General features: G+C 39.0%; 1 protein-coding gene across 2 annotated transcripts; it reads right to left on the bottom strand.

Moving 5' to 3' along the window:
* Positions 1–1,179: 1,179 nt before the first annotated feature.
* LOC142499471 (transformer-2 protein homolog beta-like) lies at positions 1,180–16,439 on the bottom strand. 2 transcript variants are annotated; one of them, XM_075608857.1, is made up of 9 exons: positions 16,281–16,439; positions 8,185–8,330; positions 7,234–7,396; positions 6,630–6,818; positions 5,900–6,015; positions 3,281–3,370; positions 2,920–2,979; positions 1,869–1,945; positions 1,180–1,500 (listed from the first exon to the last, which is right to left on the bottom strand). In XM_075608857.1, the coding sequence occupies exons 1-9, from the start codon at positions 16,323–16,325 to the stop codon at positions 1,490–1,492; spliced, it is 897 nt and encodes a 298-aa protein (XP_075464972.1). In that variant the 5' UTR covers positions 16,326–16,439; the 3' UTR covers positions 1,180–1,489. The 2 variants fall into 2 exon arrangements, with proteins under 2 accessions (XP_075464972.1, XP_075464973.1); XM_075608858.1 differs by having other exon boundaries at positions 3,281–3,367.
* Between the last annotated feature and the right edge of the window lie 313 nt (positions 16,440–16,752).

Below are 16,752 nucleotides of genomic sequence, written 5' to 3'. Positions count from 1 at the left end.
ATTATATATCTACATATACTACTTTCGTCAGAGCTTTTAATCAGTTTATTACATGAAACTGTCAGGAAGATTCACGTGTAACTAGCAGTTCAGCCATTTGAGAAGTGGTACCCCAAAGGCTTTTATTATTTAAAAAAAAAAAAAAAAAAAAAGCACCAGCAACCCTGCCCATCAGGGGTCATTAATCCACCTCATTCCTACATGCCCTTTATTCCCCCCAAAGTTACACACCTCACTGGCCCTTTCTAATGAGTACCCTGTTCCTCTTGCGTACTCAATCCAATGACCACCTGTTCCCCCATCCACACCAAAAACACCATAACCAACCCCTTTCCTCACCCCTCTGCACAAGCCATCCACACCCCACATAAAACAAAAGCTTTCCCCAACCAACCAAAAAAATAAATAAATAAAGCTGCCGCCTCCTGATAGGCTGCCTGGAGAAGGAGCACCTGCATCTCTCCTGTGCTGGAGCAAAAAGGACAGATGCAAAAATCAGCCTACACAAAACACTGCTGCTTAATATTGGGCAGTGTGTCTCTGGTGTCAGACCCCTGGCAGAGGATAACAGCACAGTAAAAAAAAAAAATACTTCCAAACTAATGATCGGTCCCACTCAAAGTTGCAGGCTTATGTCAGCAGCACCCAAGATTTAATGCTATAGCATGGGTCAGGTCCCAGAAGACTGCACAGTATTCAGGATGTATATACACACGTAATATCTTTAAGGGCAAAAATGCTTGAACAGAATAACGCACAGTGGTTCTTTTTGCAATTTTGTATGAGCACCACAAGATCTTTGTCCTTCTCCCCATAGCAACATTAAATGTATATGAGAAACAGCATAACCCAAAACCCTTTTCCAAAATGTACCAATTTTTTTTAAATAGTTTATGAAACGCAGTTCCCCTACCTACAATTGATATTATGCAGTGTGTAGGCAAGTACATCAGGCAGCAGTGATGGGGTTAAGCAATCATTGGGTGTCATTACACACCAAAGCCATAGCATGCCATCTCTGATCAACAGCAACCACATCATTTCTGGGCTGACGCAGACATTACAGAACATGGCTCACTCAACACTTCTACAGAAACTTTGAATGTTTTCTACCAAAACTACAATTAAGAATGAACTCACATTTTGCTCCTTAGTTGTGCATAAGAGATTATTTAAGAGTAAAAATCAAAGTTTGTTTTATTTTTGCTTGTTGATTCCAAAGTTGAGGCCGATGTGCCAACTTACACAAACCAATAGAAAACACCAATAAGTCGTGTGCTATATAAACCTCAGCAGTCACAAGTCAGACTGTATAAAATATATGCAAAACATTTGCAAAAAACACAGTCATGAATAAGCATGAAGCCTACACAATTAAGCAGAATGAAAACAGCTTTTTACAGTCTACCAAAGTTAGTAATAAAATGGTGGTTTAAGTCACCAATATCCACAAATGCAATCTTGATTTGCCTTCCCATGGTTTCATTCTTCAATAGCGACCTGAAGAAATAAAAGGTAGAAACATATGTACGTTAACCTTACCCTACTGTCATCTGTAAAGTATAAAAACACATTAACATGTTATAGATGTAACTATGCATATGACCAAGCAAAGACTTCACTGCTGTTAGTGAACCCTGTGTGGTGCCCAGGATGTAGCTGCTATACATGCTCAGGAATGCTAGGGGCCCCATGACGCAAAATCAATCTTACTGCTCGTTTTTGTAGGGAAGATTGTGTTCCAATGCAGTATAACAGGCAGAGGAATGGAAGGGTCCTGTCACAGCACATTTGGACCTCAAAGGGTTAAAGGACACTAGCACCCCGTTTCCCAAGGATTAAAAAAAAAAAAAAAAAAAAATACTTACGAGGAGAGTATGAGCGAGACCTGGAGCGAGACCTGTATCCTCCTCCTCGGCTGTAGTACGGAGAGGGAGATCTTCTCCTGAAAACAAAAAAATTAAAATTTGTGAACTCTGAAGGCTACAGTGCTGTATAACCAGATACTGTTGCACATGGCTAGCAGGACAGTGGCACGAACAAATGCAGTACAATGTACTGTATAATTTCTGAACTTTGTCAATACATTTCCAAAATGCAGAAAGATTTTAAAAGCAATCTAATCCAAATACACATTATGTACACACTTGTGCTAGATAAATACATTTCTTACGTGCAATATATTCCACATTTCTCACGTGCAATATATTCCACATATGCAGCTACACATCAAGCTACAGGGGGTTAAATATCACATTGGGAAATATAGTTATTTCACACACATGCATGCACTGTAAAAATCTGTTCTAGTTTGAGGAAGACAAATTTAAAAACAGCCGTGTTGATCAGGTAGTCCAAGTGAATGGAGACAACTGCAGAGAATGAGAAACTTTGGCTTTCGTCTTCTTGGATGCACCAAGTAGGATAGAGTTTAAAGCTGCAATCCCACACTTTAAATTTAACAATGGGTGGGGCCTCCAGTGCTTAAGCAAATCATGTTCAGAACTGGCCACCCCCTCTGCCTTCCCACAGAACTCCTGGTGTATATGCCAGGTATCAAGTCCACTCCTAGGGAAACAATATGGTCACCAAATCATACGGAATTAGTGAGCCAATAGAAAGTCACAAGGTCAGAGGTTGCAGCTTTCTATTGGTAGGCACCAGCAGTCAGGTTTCCTCTGAGAGCAAACATTGGATCTTTGATGCAGTTGTAAATACCACGTTGGCTCTAGGGAGACGGGTACAAGATGGCTACAGCTGACCAAAACCCAACTTGTACATCTAGTCAACAGGCCCTAGCAATTTTTGCATCTCACTACACCCATACCCAATGTAGACAGTAAGCTTCAACATGGAATGCCATTCCCACACAATCACAAAATCTACAAGTTGACCTGTGTCTTCACATGTCTAATTTACCTAGAAAATTGGTCCCTGTCTTGTCCTCCACGCCATCCTCCTCCTCCTCCTCCGCCGCCTCTGAAAACCGAACATTTTCCAAATTTAACATTTTATGCATCTTACAAGTATGTATAGCATACAAATGGCAGTCTGTAAACTACTGGGGTCTAAACAAAATAGATATGTAAAATCCTTGGACATGAAAATTCAGGGTTTGAAGTGTGCACCCCGATTAAGGCCACGTCACCCAAATGTTGCTTTTCTAAGAGGCTCCAATAACATTGAATACAAGGGCTTTCTACTTTGAATTTAAACCTTCAAAATGGATACAAACTGAGCAAGGCGATTAAAAATGAAGTGTAAATAATTAGCATTATACCTGTAGGAGGATCTGCTGTATTCACGATCATCATATCCACCTCTGTCATAACCCCGATCATGGTAATCTCTGCGACGTGAACTGCCACTACAACATTATTGGAAAAAAAAAAATACCAATTTATAGTATATCAAGCACCTGTTTGTTCTGTGGAAGGATAGTCTGGCCATTTGCAATGTTTTATGGGTGATGTTACAGGATAAGAGTCAAAATACAACAGTTACATTTATATATTACAAAGAAATTGCAATGTATCTCCAATAACAGCTCCGCCCTATGCCCTCATACATTTTCCTTCCTTGCAGCTTTTCAACCCTCTACAGATCTGTCCAGCTTTTCAACCCTCTACAGATCAAGTCTACCTTTACTCTATTGTTTTACTGGGGGCTTCAAATGTCATTCCCAGGGGACAGGGATCAATATCCTCTGCTCACCTCCTTTAGCCACTACTGGACCAAATCCAGCACCCACAGGAGTTTCTATTTAGACCAGGTCTTTACTAAATAATATCCCACCACCTATCATTCCCCTCCTACCTGTTCTACTTGCAAGACCTTTGCTCCAAAGACTCATTCTTTGGCATCTACCCTGAACTCCAACCTCCTCCCTCTGACCATGACAATCTTGTCAACTCATAACTATCCACTATGCTCCATGACACCAGTCCCTCTAACACAGCCTTGTTAAAATTCACAAACCTACTTCCTCTGCTCTTGCTCTTCTGAACACTTATGGAGAAAAGCTCACCAATTCCAATTTTCAGCACTTTAAAAGGTCTCCTGTCAACTCTGCTCTAAAGCCAAACATTAATTTCCCCTCAAACCGTCTTGTTAACTCCCTCTTCCCATCAAGCCTTTGGTCCGTAATATAGTGGGCGCCGCGAGCGGCAGTTAGTTTTGTGCGTATACGTGCACATTAATAATTTATTCTCACAGCTTGTCTTTAGTTTTTAATATACACACACATACAGCTTCCCCAGTGACTGACAGTAACTTCCAAGCCTGGTCGCTCACAGCAGCATGGACGGTACACAAAGTGTGTCAAGTGCACAAGCCCACTATATTACGGGCCTTTGCCAACCACACACCAAAAAAAAAAAAACAAAAAAAAAAACAAAAAAAAAAAAAAACACACCATGGTGGATGCTTTACAGCTTCCTTGTCCCTTCCCCCATAGCATCAAAGCAAATCTCCTACCCTTTAACTTCTTTTCTCCCGTTACAGATTCGGATGTTAAGCAGATTCTTTCCTCTAAACTCACACCATGTCAGAACTTACTCCTGTCTTGGTCCACGCATACATACCTTCAATTCGTCAGTCTTGTGGCACTTTCCGTCTCCAGCATAGAGTAGTCACAGCTATTCTCAAACACACCCTAGACCCCCACATGCCTTATACTGCCACGTATCCCTTCCAAACATCTCATGTTCCTCCCCTATGACAGACTTCTAAATTCCCATTACAATGTCTTTTATACAGCTCACACGTAACCAACGTAATCAATGATCATGAGTCAAAACCCCAGTCACTTTTTCCTACAAAAAAAACCCCACACTGCTGCAGATCTTCATATTCTAAACTCTTGTATCTGTAACCAAGCTCTATCCAGGTTCTCATCTTACCTCCCATCGCACGGTCTTGTCAACATGTCTTCAACCTGTTGTGTACCTCAGGCCTGTCCTGGGACCATCTCTCTACAACTCAATTTGGGTATCTATGCAGATAAATCTATCCACTTCAACCCTAGCGCCAAGTCTCATTGTCTTGTGGATGGAGCTCAGCAGCATCAAATTATGTCTGAAACAGCTGCTCATATTGCCACAAACCTGGCCTAATTTCCTTTTTTCAAGCCAGTAAATACAACGATCTATCCCGTTGCTAAATAACATTGGACTCCCCTTGCCTTCTCCATTCACGGCCAAGATTAGTAGCCTCTTACTCTAATCTTGTCAAGGATTCACCCTTTCCGGTCAATCTACTGCATGTCATTATCCTCTCCCAACTGGATTAGTGTAACATACTGCCAACAGGCTGCTCTGCCTCAACTTGTCACCTTTACAATGAAAATTCTGCCGCTAGAACATTATTTTCTCCCAAAACAGTCTGCTCATCTTTTGCCTTAAATCCCTCTCCTGGCTTATCAAATGTCAGTCCTACAAAGTTCTCCTTACCTTTTAAGGCTCTCCCCTCAGCTGCTCCTCCATACATAGCTTTGATTTCTCGTTATGCCTGTTTATCTCCTGCGCTTTATCCATAACCATACCCACCTCTACTGCTCTTGCGTTAAGCCTCCCCCTCCCCTCAACTGTGAAACTCCATATACTGCAAGAGCCATCTCTCCCAGATTTAGGTCAAACCTTTAAGACTCCTCTTAAATTATGCATTTTAATAGCCTAGACTCAGGACTACTGTCCCAATCACCCTATCAAGCCAAGCAGAGCCATCCATTGCATGTATTCCCTCACCTGCTGTCTTGTCTCCCAACAAACTATTTAGATTGTAAGCTCTTTCCTACTGTCTGATACCCGTGCCTACCTACAGAATAGAAATTTAATACCATGGGACAAAATCATAAATGTATATGGTGTCAACATTTCACCATGCTTGGTTAAAAACTCACTAGGTTGGTCTTCCCATGTATATTCCTGGTGTAGGTGTATGGGGCCTTTTTGTTATGGAGAAATCAACACGTATTAGTCGTCCATCAAGTTCCATTCCATTAGCATGCTCTTTAGCCTTTGAAAACAAATGCAAAGATACTTGGATTAGATATATCTATGACTTTATATGCTGAATAGTTAGAACATCTAAAAACAAAAAGTAGGAGTACAAAATTATTCACAGGCCAAAATACTAGCTAGCACACAAAAGCTTGTTATATTCCACTTGTAGCCTATTGCTTTAAAAAGTAGCAAAAACAAGTAGCAATTTTTTTTTGTTTATTATAAGATTGAAGCAGGCGTTTCCAGAGCTGAACTTTGTACATTTCAGCTCTGGGGACCCACTGCTTCCTGAGATACTCCTCTCCAAAGATGGTGCCGATACCTCTGGAGTTTAAATGTTCATGTGACTTGGGCCAATATGAAGCCATCACAGCTTCCGATTGGTATGTGTGACATTTGAGCTGCCATTTTTTGTTTGGCTATAGCTTGGCTGCAGAGATAACACACTTTACGGAGGTCTCTGCAAGCAGCCGCCCCCTCCCCCACCCCAGTCCAGAGACCCTGTGCTTCAATCGTTTAAACTAAAAAATAAACTTTTACAAAAGTTGCGCAGTGCTACATGTTTTGCTGCTTGAATCACTGGTTCAATCAAATCCAAATCACCTCGACCAAATGTATTTCACTTACCTCATTAGCATCGTCAACATTTTCAAAGTATACAAATGAGAATCCCCTTGAACGCCGAGACTGCTGGTCATACACAATAGAAACATCAGCAATAGGACCATATTTTGAGAATACTTCTCTTAAATCTCGTTCTGTGGTACAGAGATTTAATCCAAATACACCCAAGCAGCAGTTGGGATCAGGATTGGCCTAAAATAAAATAAAAATATTTATATAGTTAAAGAATCAATGGATTAAAGTAGTAGCAATTGTATCCTCCCCCCATCACCACTATAAACTGCATCTATGCAAAAATTGGTCAAGTCTACGACATGTTCTGCTTAACCAAAAATCTTGATAATCCTTGTTCAACCAACACCTTCACCCACAAAAACAAAACAATTCCATTGTGTTGATAAATTACCCTAACTGGAAGAGGAAAAAAAAAACTTGCACGAAAGAGAAAACATGAAAGTACCAAAAGGGAGAGGCAGCCTTATCCTATGCATGGGATACAAGTCAGCATGCGTATGTTATGGTGAATCCACAACAAAAAGCAGTGCATGCAAGAGATCAGATATTGACAAATTATTTATGTCTTGCAGGCTTTCTGTACCATTCGTACCCGGTTGCCAACGTGACGCCTACGATTAGACATGGGAGAGTGACTATTGCTGTTGCTCCTGCCATAATCTCTGCTGTACGACCTGCTTCGGGATCTTCTATGCGATCGAGAACGAGTGCGTGATCTTGTATAGTGTCGACGAGAACCCCTTCTTGCTCTAGACCTAAAGAAAAACAAAGATTTTAAAAGCCCTGTCTCCCTTTCATTGTACACAACACAGTAACATTGTGTTTACAAGGCCAATTAGTGGTTACAATTAAAAATGTCATGTGTCACTTGCATTCACCTCTCCTGCTTGGAAGACTAGGCCAAATACAAAAATACTATTATTACTACTTAACTCAAATACAAAAATAGTATGAGATTTAAACATTAGGACTATTAAAATTAGGATTATTGATGATCACTGGAGATGCTAACCAACACACAGCCCTTTAAAAAAAAATAAAAAACTGCAGTGCTCCCTCAAGGGAAATCAATGTGCCACCAATCAGTTTATTTAAAAAATAAAGTTTGTGAAAATAAACCGTTAACGCTAGGAACAAGTTCCCCCTCCACCCCCCAGGATAAGAAATTGGATTTGGCATGACTTGCTTTACTCTTCTTAACATGCTCAGTCCAGGTTGTTTAATTAGAGTTCAAGGAACATTTTTAGACTTGTCCATACTGATCAAGATATGTACGCCACACATTAGCAATGTGTCCTAATCCACTTGCTTCTCCTGTGTCTTCTGAAGGGCAGAATGTACATAATGTTTATGCCATACCCATTTAATTAGGTCCAAACCTACAGTAGGCCAAAGCAACAATTTTTGACTTCATACTGTTAAGAAATTACACTATGGACCTAAAGTAAAAAGTTGGTGCCACAAATGGCCCTTTCAAAAAGCACATTATATATATGCACTGCAAATGAACAGTTTTCCAATTGGATTGATTTATAATACAAACCTCGGTTCAGATCTTGATCTGGACTTTGATCTTGATCGCTTGGACCCCTCTTTAGATCGAGATCTTGCAGCAGAATGATTGGGAGACTGGCTTGCAGACTTGCCAGAGTGACGAGCACTTCCGCTTCTTGAAGCGGACCGCGGCTCCTGGATACAGACATAAGAAGTTTAATACAAAACATTAAATAGGTCATTTCCAATATATATATATATTTTTAGAAATAGATCAGTTTCTAGCTGAAAGGGGGTGTTCATTTTAATTTCAATTGTTTGCATAGGCGGTTTGCATTAAAACAGCCCAATCTAAGATTTTTTTCCCTAGTATTCACTTTACCCTGTATGCACTCTTTTAAACAGATATTGCATGCATATAGTTTAAAAATATACAGGGACACAGAAACAGACTAGTAATTACTTAGCGTAGTGCTTTCTGATTCCAGATTACTTCTTATCTTAACTTCATTTTTATTTCTTTTCTTAACTTCATTTTAATTTCTTTTCTTAACTTCATTTTAATTTCTTTTCTTAACTTCATTTTAATTTCTTTTCTTAACTTCATTTTAATTTCTTTTCTTAACTTCATTTTAATTTCTTTTCTTCATTCTTCAGTTTCACATTCTGACTTCTTTTCATCTTCCCCACTTCACACACATTTCTCAATAGTCTAAAAGTAGGACTTCAGTTCTGATAATTAGCATGCATTCTCTTTTTTCAAATTTCAGCTTCACTTATTCCTGAGCTTCAAATAATTCTCATTTATTAAACTTGTCAAATGACGACTTCTGCATTTTCCTTCTTCAATATTAACCTTAATAGAAAAAGAACAGGAAGTTTTCAGGGTCAGAACTAGTGACAGAGCTGAAACTAAAAAAAAAGACCATTCTGAATGCTTTTACCAATTTTGAGTTACGCAATTTAACTAATAAGTATGCGTTCCACAAACTGAATGCATAACAGGACTAAACTGAAGTGTTCTTAAAATTACAATTAATGGCAGTTACAGCCTAGTAACCCTTGTATTTTATTGCTGAAACATACCAAATTAAAGGTACATGCATCTAGAGTAAGGAATTAGCAAAGACATGTTTGATTAGATCACTGACCCGATGCATATTACCTGTTCCTGACGAATTCATAATCTGCCAACCCAGTCTGATGCCGATGGCAGTAAATTTTGAACTTCAATATAGCTGTACTTGATTGATAAGGTACTACCCTACAGAAAGTAGGAAGAGACCTACTCTTGCGCCAACTTGCTTTACTACTAGTTAACAATATGCCAACAATAGAAAGTATTTTAGATCTTGTATTGAAGTTTGCATGTACAGACGAGAAAAGTTAGTCGTCCAATTTGCTGCCATGAATTGCGAGTCAATTTGACGTTAAAGGAGTACAATGTGCAAATAAAAAAAAAAAAACCTCAGCGACTGAAAGGGAAACTTTAGACAGGGATGGACATTTTCCAGGTGCCTAAATTATAAGATATTTATCATGTGGCATCTTAATTGTGCCTAGCTTTAATTTATGTCTATTTATACAGCTCCATGGCACCACACAGCAGTAATACACGACAATACAACACAAAGGGAATAAGCGCTTCAGACAATAGGAAAGGGAGTCCATGCCTTGAAGACCTTATAATGCCATCTGTTCCCTGCTGCTTTCAATTTAAAAACACAGACACCATTGTGCTGATGGAGTTCAGGGAAGAGGTGCACGAGCAGGCCTGCACCCTCCTATGGCCGCACTTATAGTGCCGGCGACATCACGCTGTGGTCGCTAAAAAAATCAAATTGACTTCTAGCGATCACTACCAAGCTGTTGCGACGCTCCTACTATAAGGGCACGCAACAGATTCAATACATTTGTTTTGACGTGACGTCGCCAGCACTTTAAGCGCAGGCTAAAGCAGAGGTTTTGGTCTGAAAACAGATGGCAGGCAATGCCTGCTGGGAGGGGGAGTTACAGCACTAGGACAGCAACACTGCACTAACTACAGACATACAATAGGCAAGCTTTTCACTTTGAGTGAAGGGGATAGGGGTTAATTTGTCACTTTGGGGGTGACATGGAGGGGTGAATTAAGCATTTTGGGATGAGGTGCACAGAGGGGTGACATTGCATTTATCCCATTGCATGGCTACACTTTAAAAAATCTTCTAAATATGCATGTGTTTACTTAATAGAAGAGGAGCAATCCAAGCAATATTGCGTTTTTTATAATTACATCTCTTTTAAAGTCATGTAGTATTAGCTAGATACTACCTTTATTTTAAAATTCAACTCTTAATGACATTTTTAATTAGCATCTTTTAATTTCTTTAGCACACCTCCCAAGCAGTGCAAGATCTTTGTAACACTTCCCTGTTTGTGATCATTTGTTGTCAATATTCCCAGCCTTTTGAGCTGCAACATTGTTACCGTAGTAATATCAGGATACATTGTAGCTGTGGAGTTACACTGACAAGGATTGATTTGAAACTGAAAGGCAGCCCTGGGAAAAAGGATTTTGCTAATGATCGCAGAACGAATAGATAGATAGCTGTGGACCCGCTGCTGCTGCCCCCTCCACCCCCCCCCGCGCTACAGAACGCACTGGGACCGCAGCCTTATGTGCAGGTAAAGTTAGTTTGGTGTATTGATACATTTACCCTTTGTGTCTTTTGCAGTGTTCAATCATGTGGCAATGCTTCCTGATACGTGTTGTGATTGCCGTTGTCAATACTTGGTGCTTACATTATTATGTCAGCACCATCTGAATATTTGTCATGGATGAATGTTATTTACGTTCAGACTTTACCCCATGATCAGATCAAGTCTATTGCAATGGTTTTATTTTGTTTTAGGACATGGGAGCACCTTACCATTTTGTGTTCTCCTAGCACTTGAGTTTAGTGACCCCTTGCTGCTTAGCAATAGAACTCTGTGCTTTATGCCTTTGAGATCTTGGGGGTAGGCATATTGCACTGGGATGTTACTGTATTTTGGCAAATTGCAAAATTTGTCTACTTTTTTTACTCTGGTGGTTTGTGTATTTATACAGCCATGTGCTGCTAACCAGCAGCACGTGTGATCGTTTTAAATATTTTATTTATATGGGCTATACAAACATCTTCAATTTACAAGTGTACCCTTTCTGCACTATAAATATTTCAAACAGATCTTGATATGGTGTATTTTGGGGGTCTATTTTAGTGATGGATTTTTTTGTATATAAAAAAAGGAACATGCAAACATATGCTTATTAATGCATAGCTCCTTCTGGCTACTAAAAGAAGTCCACCCAGCTCCTAAAATGTAGATTTTGTCCACCCATCGTAAACTTGATAGTGACTGACTTATTTAAATTCAATAACTCTTAAAAGTAACCATTCTGTTTTGATATCTTATGAAAAATAACAATTTTAGCTAAGAACAATAAACGCATATTAGCCAATTGTGTCACTGCAAAAACAATTTAGGTGCTTTTAATTTTTTTTTTAAACAAATGCGATATTTAACATGCCACTGTCTTTTCGTCACTCATCCTATGAGGGACTGCATTTTAAATTATCCTTACACAATTTGGCAAAATGTATATTGCTTTAATGACAAAATAAATAAAAATGTATCTCATTGCCATTCTGTCACGGGACATCTATGTTTATTTTAATAACTGTTTACATCACCCAGATCTTTAAGAGGAGAAAAGGGCAGGTGTGGGCCACATGTTTGTTTAGTGCTGTAACATGGACCTAAAGTGACAATACCCAGGGCAACATGAAAAGTTCACATATGCAAGGCCAGAATCACAAACATAACATGTGAAAGTTAGAAGCTGGAGAATGCCTAGTCAACCTCTATGATACAGATAAGTGAAATATGGAGGCATGTCTTAAAGCTGCAGTTCAGTCTTTTTTTTTTTAATTTATTTTTTTACTTCAATAGTTTTATGTGTGCAATCTCTAATTACCTAAAGAACTGTATAGCTGCAGGTCAATTCGTTCTCCATGTATTTATAGGTCGACATTTGGTGACAATTAGTGAAGGGATCTGTTTATATTCTGCATGTCTGTCAGTGGAAGCTCATGAATATTCATGAGCACTCCTGCACTGACATCTGCTAGAGGGAGGGCAGGGCTGACAAAGGGGTGTGCCATGGCTTGTGACTAGACATGAAGGGGCAGTGCCTTAGCAAATGGCTGTTAAAATAGAATACAAGAAAATTGGTCTTTCAAAGTTGTTTTTTAAAAAACAGAAAATGCTAAAAGTATTTTTTCTTACTACAGAACTGATTTATTAAAAAATACACACATGCAGGATATTGACTGAACTGCAGCTTTAAGAGGATCAGTTGCACCTAACTGCAAACAGCAAAGTAAACAGCAGTAACCACCTTAAAGGGTTTGAAGTACTGTATGCGACAAAATGTAAGCGTCAGATTTCTCAGTAAGCAAGTTGCTTTAGACCTTTTATATTTAGTAGGAAATTGCAGATCATTGCCATCATCCAAAAGCTAAAAACCAATATCACCCCTCCCAAGTGATACAGCACCAAATCATTTTTGCAAGACTGAAATATTTCCTTGCCTGCACCGAGAGGACCCAATTCTCCCCATTATAGGGAGATCAAATTTATGGAAGCCTGCCCATCCCATAGCAACCCACATTCAACTGCACATTGTCAAAAGCAGCTTTCAAATCAATTGAAAGTTAATCATGTCTTAAAGGGGTCAGAATATTCTTTCCTCCACTGTCAATGAATTTAGTTTTGTTTTAATTTCACAAAAAGAAGTCAGTTTGCACCAAAATAATTGAAAAAGCCTCATGTCATCTCAATAGCCACAGTTCCTGCCCAAATTAATTAACATCACTAAATAGCAGATGAGCACCTGACCCAATTAGAAAAAAGTTAAAACTCAGACATCTTTTCAATCCAATCTACTATATTTACAGGAAATTCACATGAAAATCAAGAGCACTTAACATTTGTGTTATGTACTTGTCACACCCCAAACTGTCAAACATAACTCACCATGGCAACCTCAAGCCAACTGTTTTAAGACTTAAGTAAATCAATATTGCCATAAAGCAATCAAACAAATAATTTAGATATTGCTTCCAATTTGTTTTGGCTTGATAAGTGCAGTTACACCATTGTACAAGTTGTATAGGATGTTTAAATTTGTGTCAAGATATTCCCTTCCAATTTACCCCTCAGAGGTAATATACATCTGCTTATGGTATATAGTACTGTATATAAAAAAAAGTCGTCATCACTTATCGATTAGACTTGCATGTCCTTTGGAAACAGGTTAAACAAAAAAGGGCCCAGAAGCAGAATATGGACTTCAGCCTATAAACAGACAGCTTTATCTACCAGCAAAAATTTTACATTTGTAGTTCGAGTACCGATAAATGCTTGAATTTCAGTCCCTACTCATAGCTGAAAAATCTCCACTCAATTCTAACCACAAGAAAGGGAACAGTTCAATGCAGGGCAAAAAAGGTAAATGTAATGAGCTTCCCTTGAAAGATGCAATCACCCTTAAGGTGATTTTACTTATTTATACCAAATAAACTTTGTGTTTTGCTGTAGTGGATATAGACACACAGTAAGGAGTCAGTTTGTGACAAGACGCATCGAGTGGACCACAAGAACTTTTCTCCTCAATATGGACTCTGGTGCATAATTAAGCCGAGTACGATTATGGTATATCTTTTTGCAATGGATTTCAAGTGTACGTGACTTCATTTGTCATCTGCAGATTACTCTCACCATGTTAATATCTGGTATTTAGACCTTGTTGGAATGACATTTATTCTGCTATATTTACACATGTATTAACTATACACAGCCCTTCCAGTTTTGCATTCATTACTCATGCTATTCGGTATCTGCCAGGTTTATGGAGTGTGTTTATTCTATCTACAGTGACCACTATATTCAGGTGTTGGTAATTTTTATATATAATGCTTCTAATGGATCAGGACATTTATTACTAGTGCTTTACTGGGATGACCAGTCGGTCGTGAGTTAATTGGATACTCTGTACCCAATGCACCATGTGGGTTTGTGCCTGAATTATATTTTTTCCATTGTTTTGTATCAGTATTTACAGTCCTTTTATGTTAGGAGGTGTGGGAGAAGTTCGATGTCTGTTTCATGTTTTTTATAACTTTGTATGTCGATTTTTAGATGTGTTTAATAAAATTATTTTGTATTCTCTACAACATTCATTTTTTCTGATACAGAGTGCTTATCATTGGTTATACAGTGTGGTGATATAGATCAATAAATCTATATCCATAAATCAGTGGCACCATATATTTGTAGGAACAAAGTTGTCTTTGAACACCCATGCCTCAAGCATAAAAAATGAGTAACCCACAAAAGCACACTAAGGGACATTTGGTGTTACCTCTAGCAACGCCACCCCTGTGATCTTCAGGTGGTGGGAAGAATATCCTCCACCCCTTCCCAATAATTAGTGCAGTGAGCAAGGTTATCCCATTGTTTTCATCATGGAGATGAGGTTACAGAACCCCACTTAAAAATCAAGAGGTATCCTCTTTTTTGGGGAGGCCAAGCAACTACAAACAAAAATATTAAACCCACAAAAAAAAAACTACTAATCTATGGAGTTGTTTAAATCTATACACATTGCAGTGTAAACTGTTCTATTGTTCAGGGGACTTCTGTAAATCGACATGTTGCATACACTTCTATTCCACATTAAAAAAAATGTTTTAACAAAAAAGGAGCTCAGGGTAAAAAAAAAAAAACTTAGTGCATATACTGTGATTATAGTTTCCACCTGGGGAATGATAGCAACAATATGGACCACCAAATCACACGGGGTCTGCAAATCAGCATTGGTTAAGATTCCCTATCAATCTACTACAGCGGCCATGTTTACTCCATGAAGAACACTGGCAATATCTCAAACTGGGGGAGGGGATTACTTGGCACCGAATATAGCAGGGTTCAGCATCTGAGCAGGTTTAAGGTATATTTTTGCTGGATGTGCCGCTCGGAGACAGACCTGTCTTAATGGATTCAAATCTGCAACCTTGCCATGTTAAAGAATGCTTTTACAATGTAGTGCGTCTCTGCACAATATAAAATACTTGTTTATGGTCTTTATATAGCATGTGGTCACTTATCCAAATATTACTCAGCTATTTGTTCTTTTAGGCAAAAGTTTATATAATTAAATCGAACGCCTGGGATCCGTGCGCTGATATGAAATATTCCGAGTGGGTTTAAATGTCTTCCACACTGCATTAAAAGAACAAGGTAACCCCTATACACTTCTACGGCTATACGCAGAATAAGCATTTCATATGAAGCCCAAAATCCTGCGAAACCCATTTACTACAGGAGAAAAACCTATGTACTTAAAATTTCTTCGTGTAGTGCTTCTGTAAATAGTATATGGCCCAAATGATTATGATTTTTTTTTAATATATATATATATATATATATAATATATATATATATATATATATATTTTTTATTTTTTTTTCAATATATCTATATATAGTTTTTACAAAGCTAAATCTGAAAACAATTGTGCCTCACTACTAAGCGTTGGGCACTTTGGAATCATTAAAAGGACAGCAAATGCAACTAATATGGAAGTGCCTCGATCATAGCCTGGGGAAACTACGCCTAAATGTAAAGGGATTATAATTACAGGGATTGTATTATAATTATCCCCAGCAGCTCCTGTTGGGAGATCAGTAGGGTTTATTTGCAGAGCCGCGTGGAGCCATTTTGATTTGTTACGGATTGGAGCCATAACGCAGCGCACTCAAAATGGCCGCACGAGATTCACAGTTGGACACAGCCCTCGCCTCGCTCTAAATCGAAAGCACTCGATAATTTTACAGCTTTAAGACAAATATAATAAAAGCGCTTTGACGAAGTGATTAAAATATCGCTTTAACCCCATATTTAACCATTGGACAAACTACGTAAATAAAATTTACAGAAATTACAAAAGCCCACCCCGTCGCAAACAAAGCGATTTCTCACATTCGCGCCAACCCCCACACAACCTCAACCAGAAGGATCGCCGTAACGGTTAAACGTTCGTGAAAATGTTACGCATACCCGCTTCACCCGGTCGCTGTAGCTCGGCTCGCCGCTGTCGCTCATTGTCGTTGCTCGATGTCCAATAATACAAAAGAAAAAAAATTATACGCGCGGCCGCACCGATCAACCGCTTCGGTCGCTGCCTGGTAAGGAAGTGACGGAGCAAAAGCACAATGGCGCAGGTATATCATAGGGCGGTCACGTGACTGAAATCTCTGTTGTGGGCGTGGCTAGAGCCTCCAGCCACCAACAGCAAAGGATTTATTATAATGGGCGGTCACTACAGGGTAAAAGGCCACGCCTCGGGGCGTGGTCATATGGATCAGTGTTGTCAAGGGGCAGCGCCATGTAATGGCTCAAAAACATTTCAACAACGCAGCTGTCGGCATGTAGAGGTTAGATTTATAAGGTTCAAACATTTTAGGTTACATTTTTAAGATTCAAACATCTTAAAAGTTGCAGAATTACTTAGAAATTATGAATAAATAGA

This window comes from Ascaphus truei, chromosome 7 (assembly GCF_040206685.1).
Source record: "Ascaphus truei isolate aAscTru1 chromosome 7, aAscTru1.hap1, whole genome shotgun sequence".
Lineage (NCBI taxonomy): Eukaryota > Metazoa > Chordata > Amphibia > Anura > Ascaphidae > Ascaphus > Ascaphus truei.
The sequence above is the reverse complement of the archived record's forward strand: the minus strand, read 5'-3'. Positions and strand labels throughout refer to the sequence as shown.

What these genes read in the sequence shown, in the direction of transcription:
- LOC142499471 (XM_075608857.1), bottom strand. Translation starts at nt 16,325, where the DNA reads ATGAGCGACAGCGGCGAGCCGAGCTACAGCGACCGGGTGAAGCGG. An exon ending in AGATCAAGATCTGAACCGAG is followed by an intron (nt 7,397 to 8,184) that starts GTTTGTATTATA and finishes GTTTTTCTTTAG; the next exon opens with GTCTAGAGCAAGAAGGGGTT. An exon ending in ATGTTGACGATGCTAATGAG is followed by an intron (nt 6,016 to 6,629) that starts GTAAGTGAAATA and finishes TTGTTTTCAAAG; the next exon opens with GCTAAAGAGCATGCTAATGG.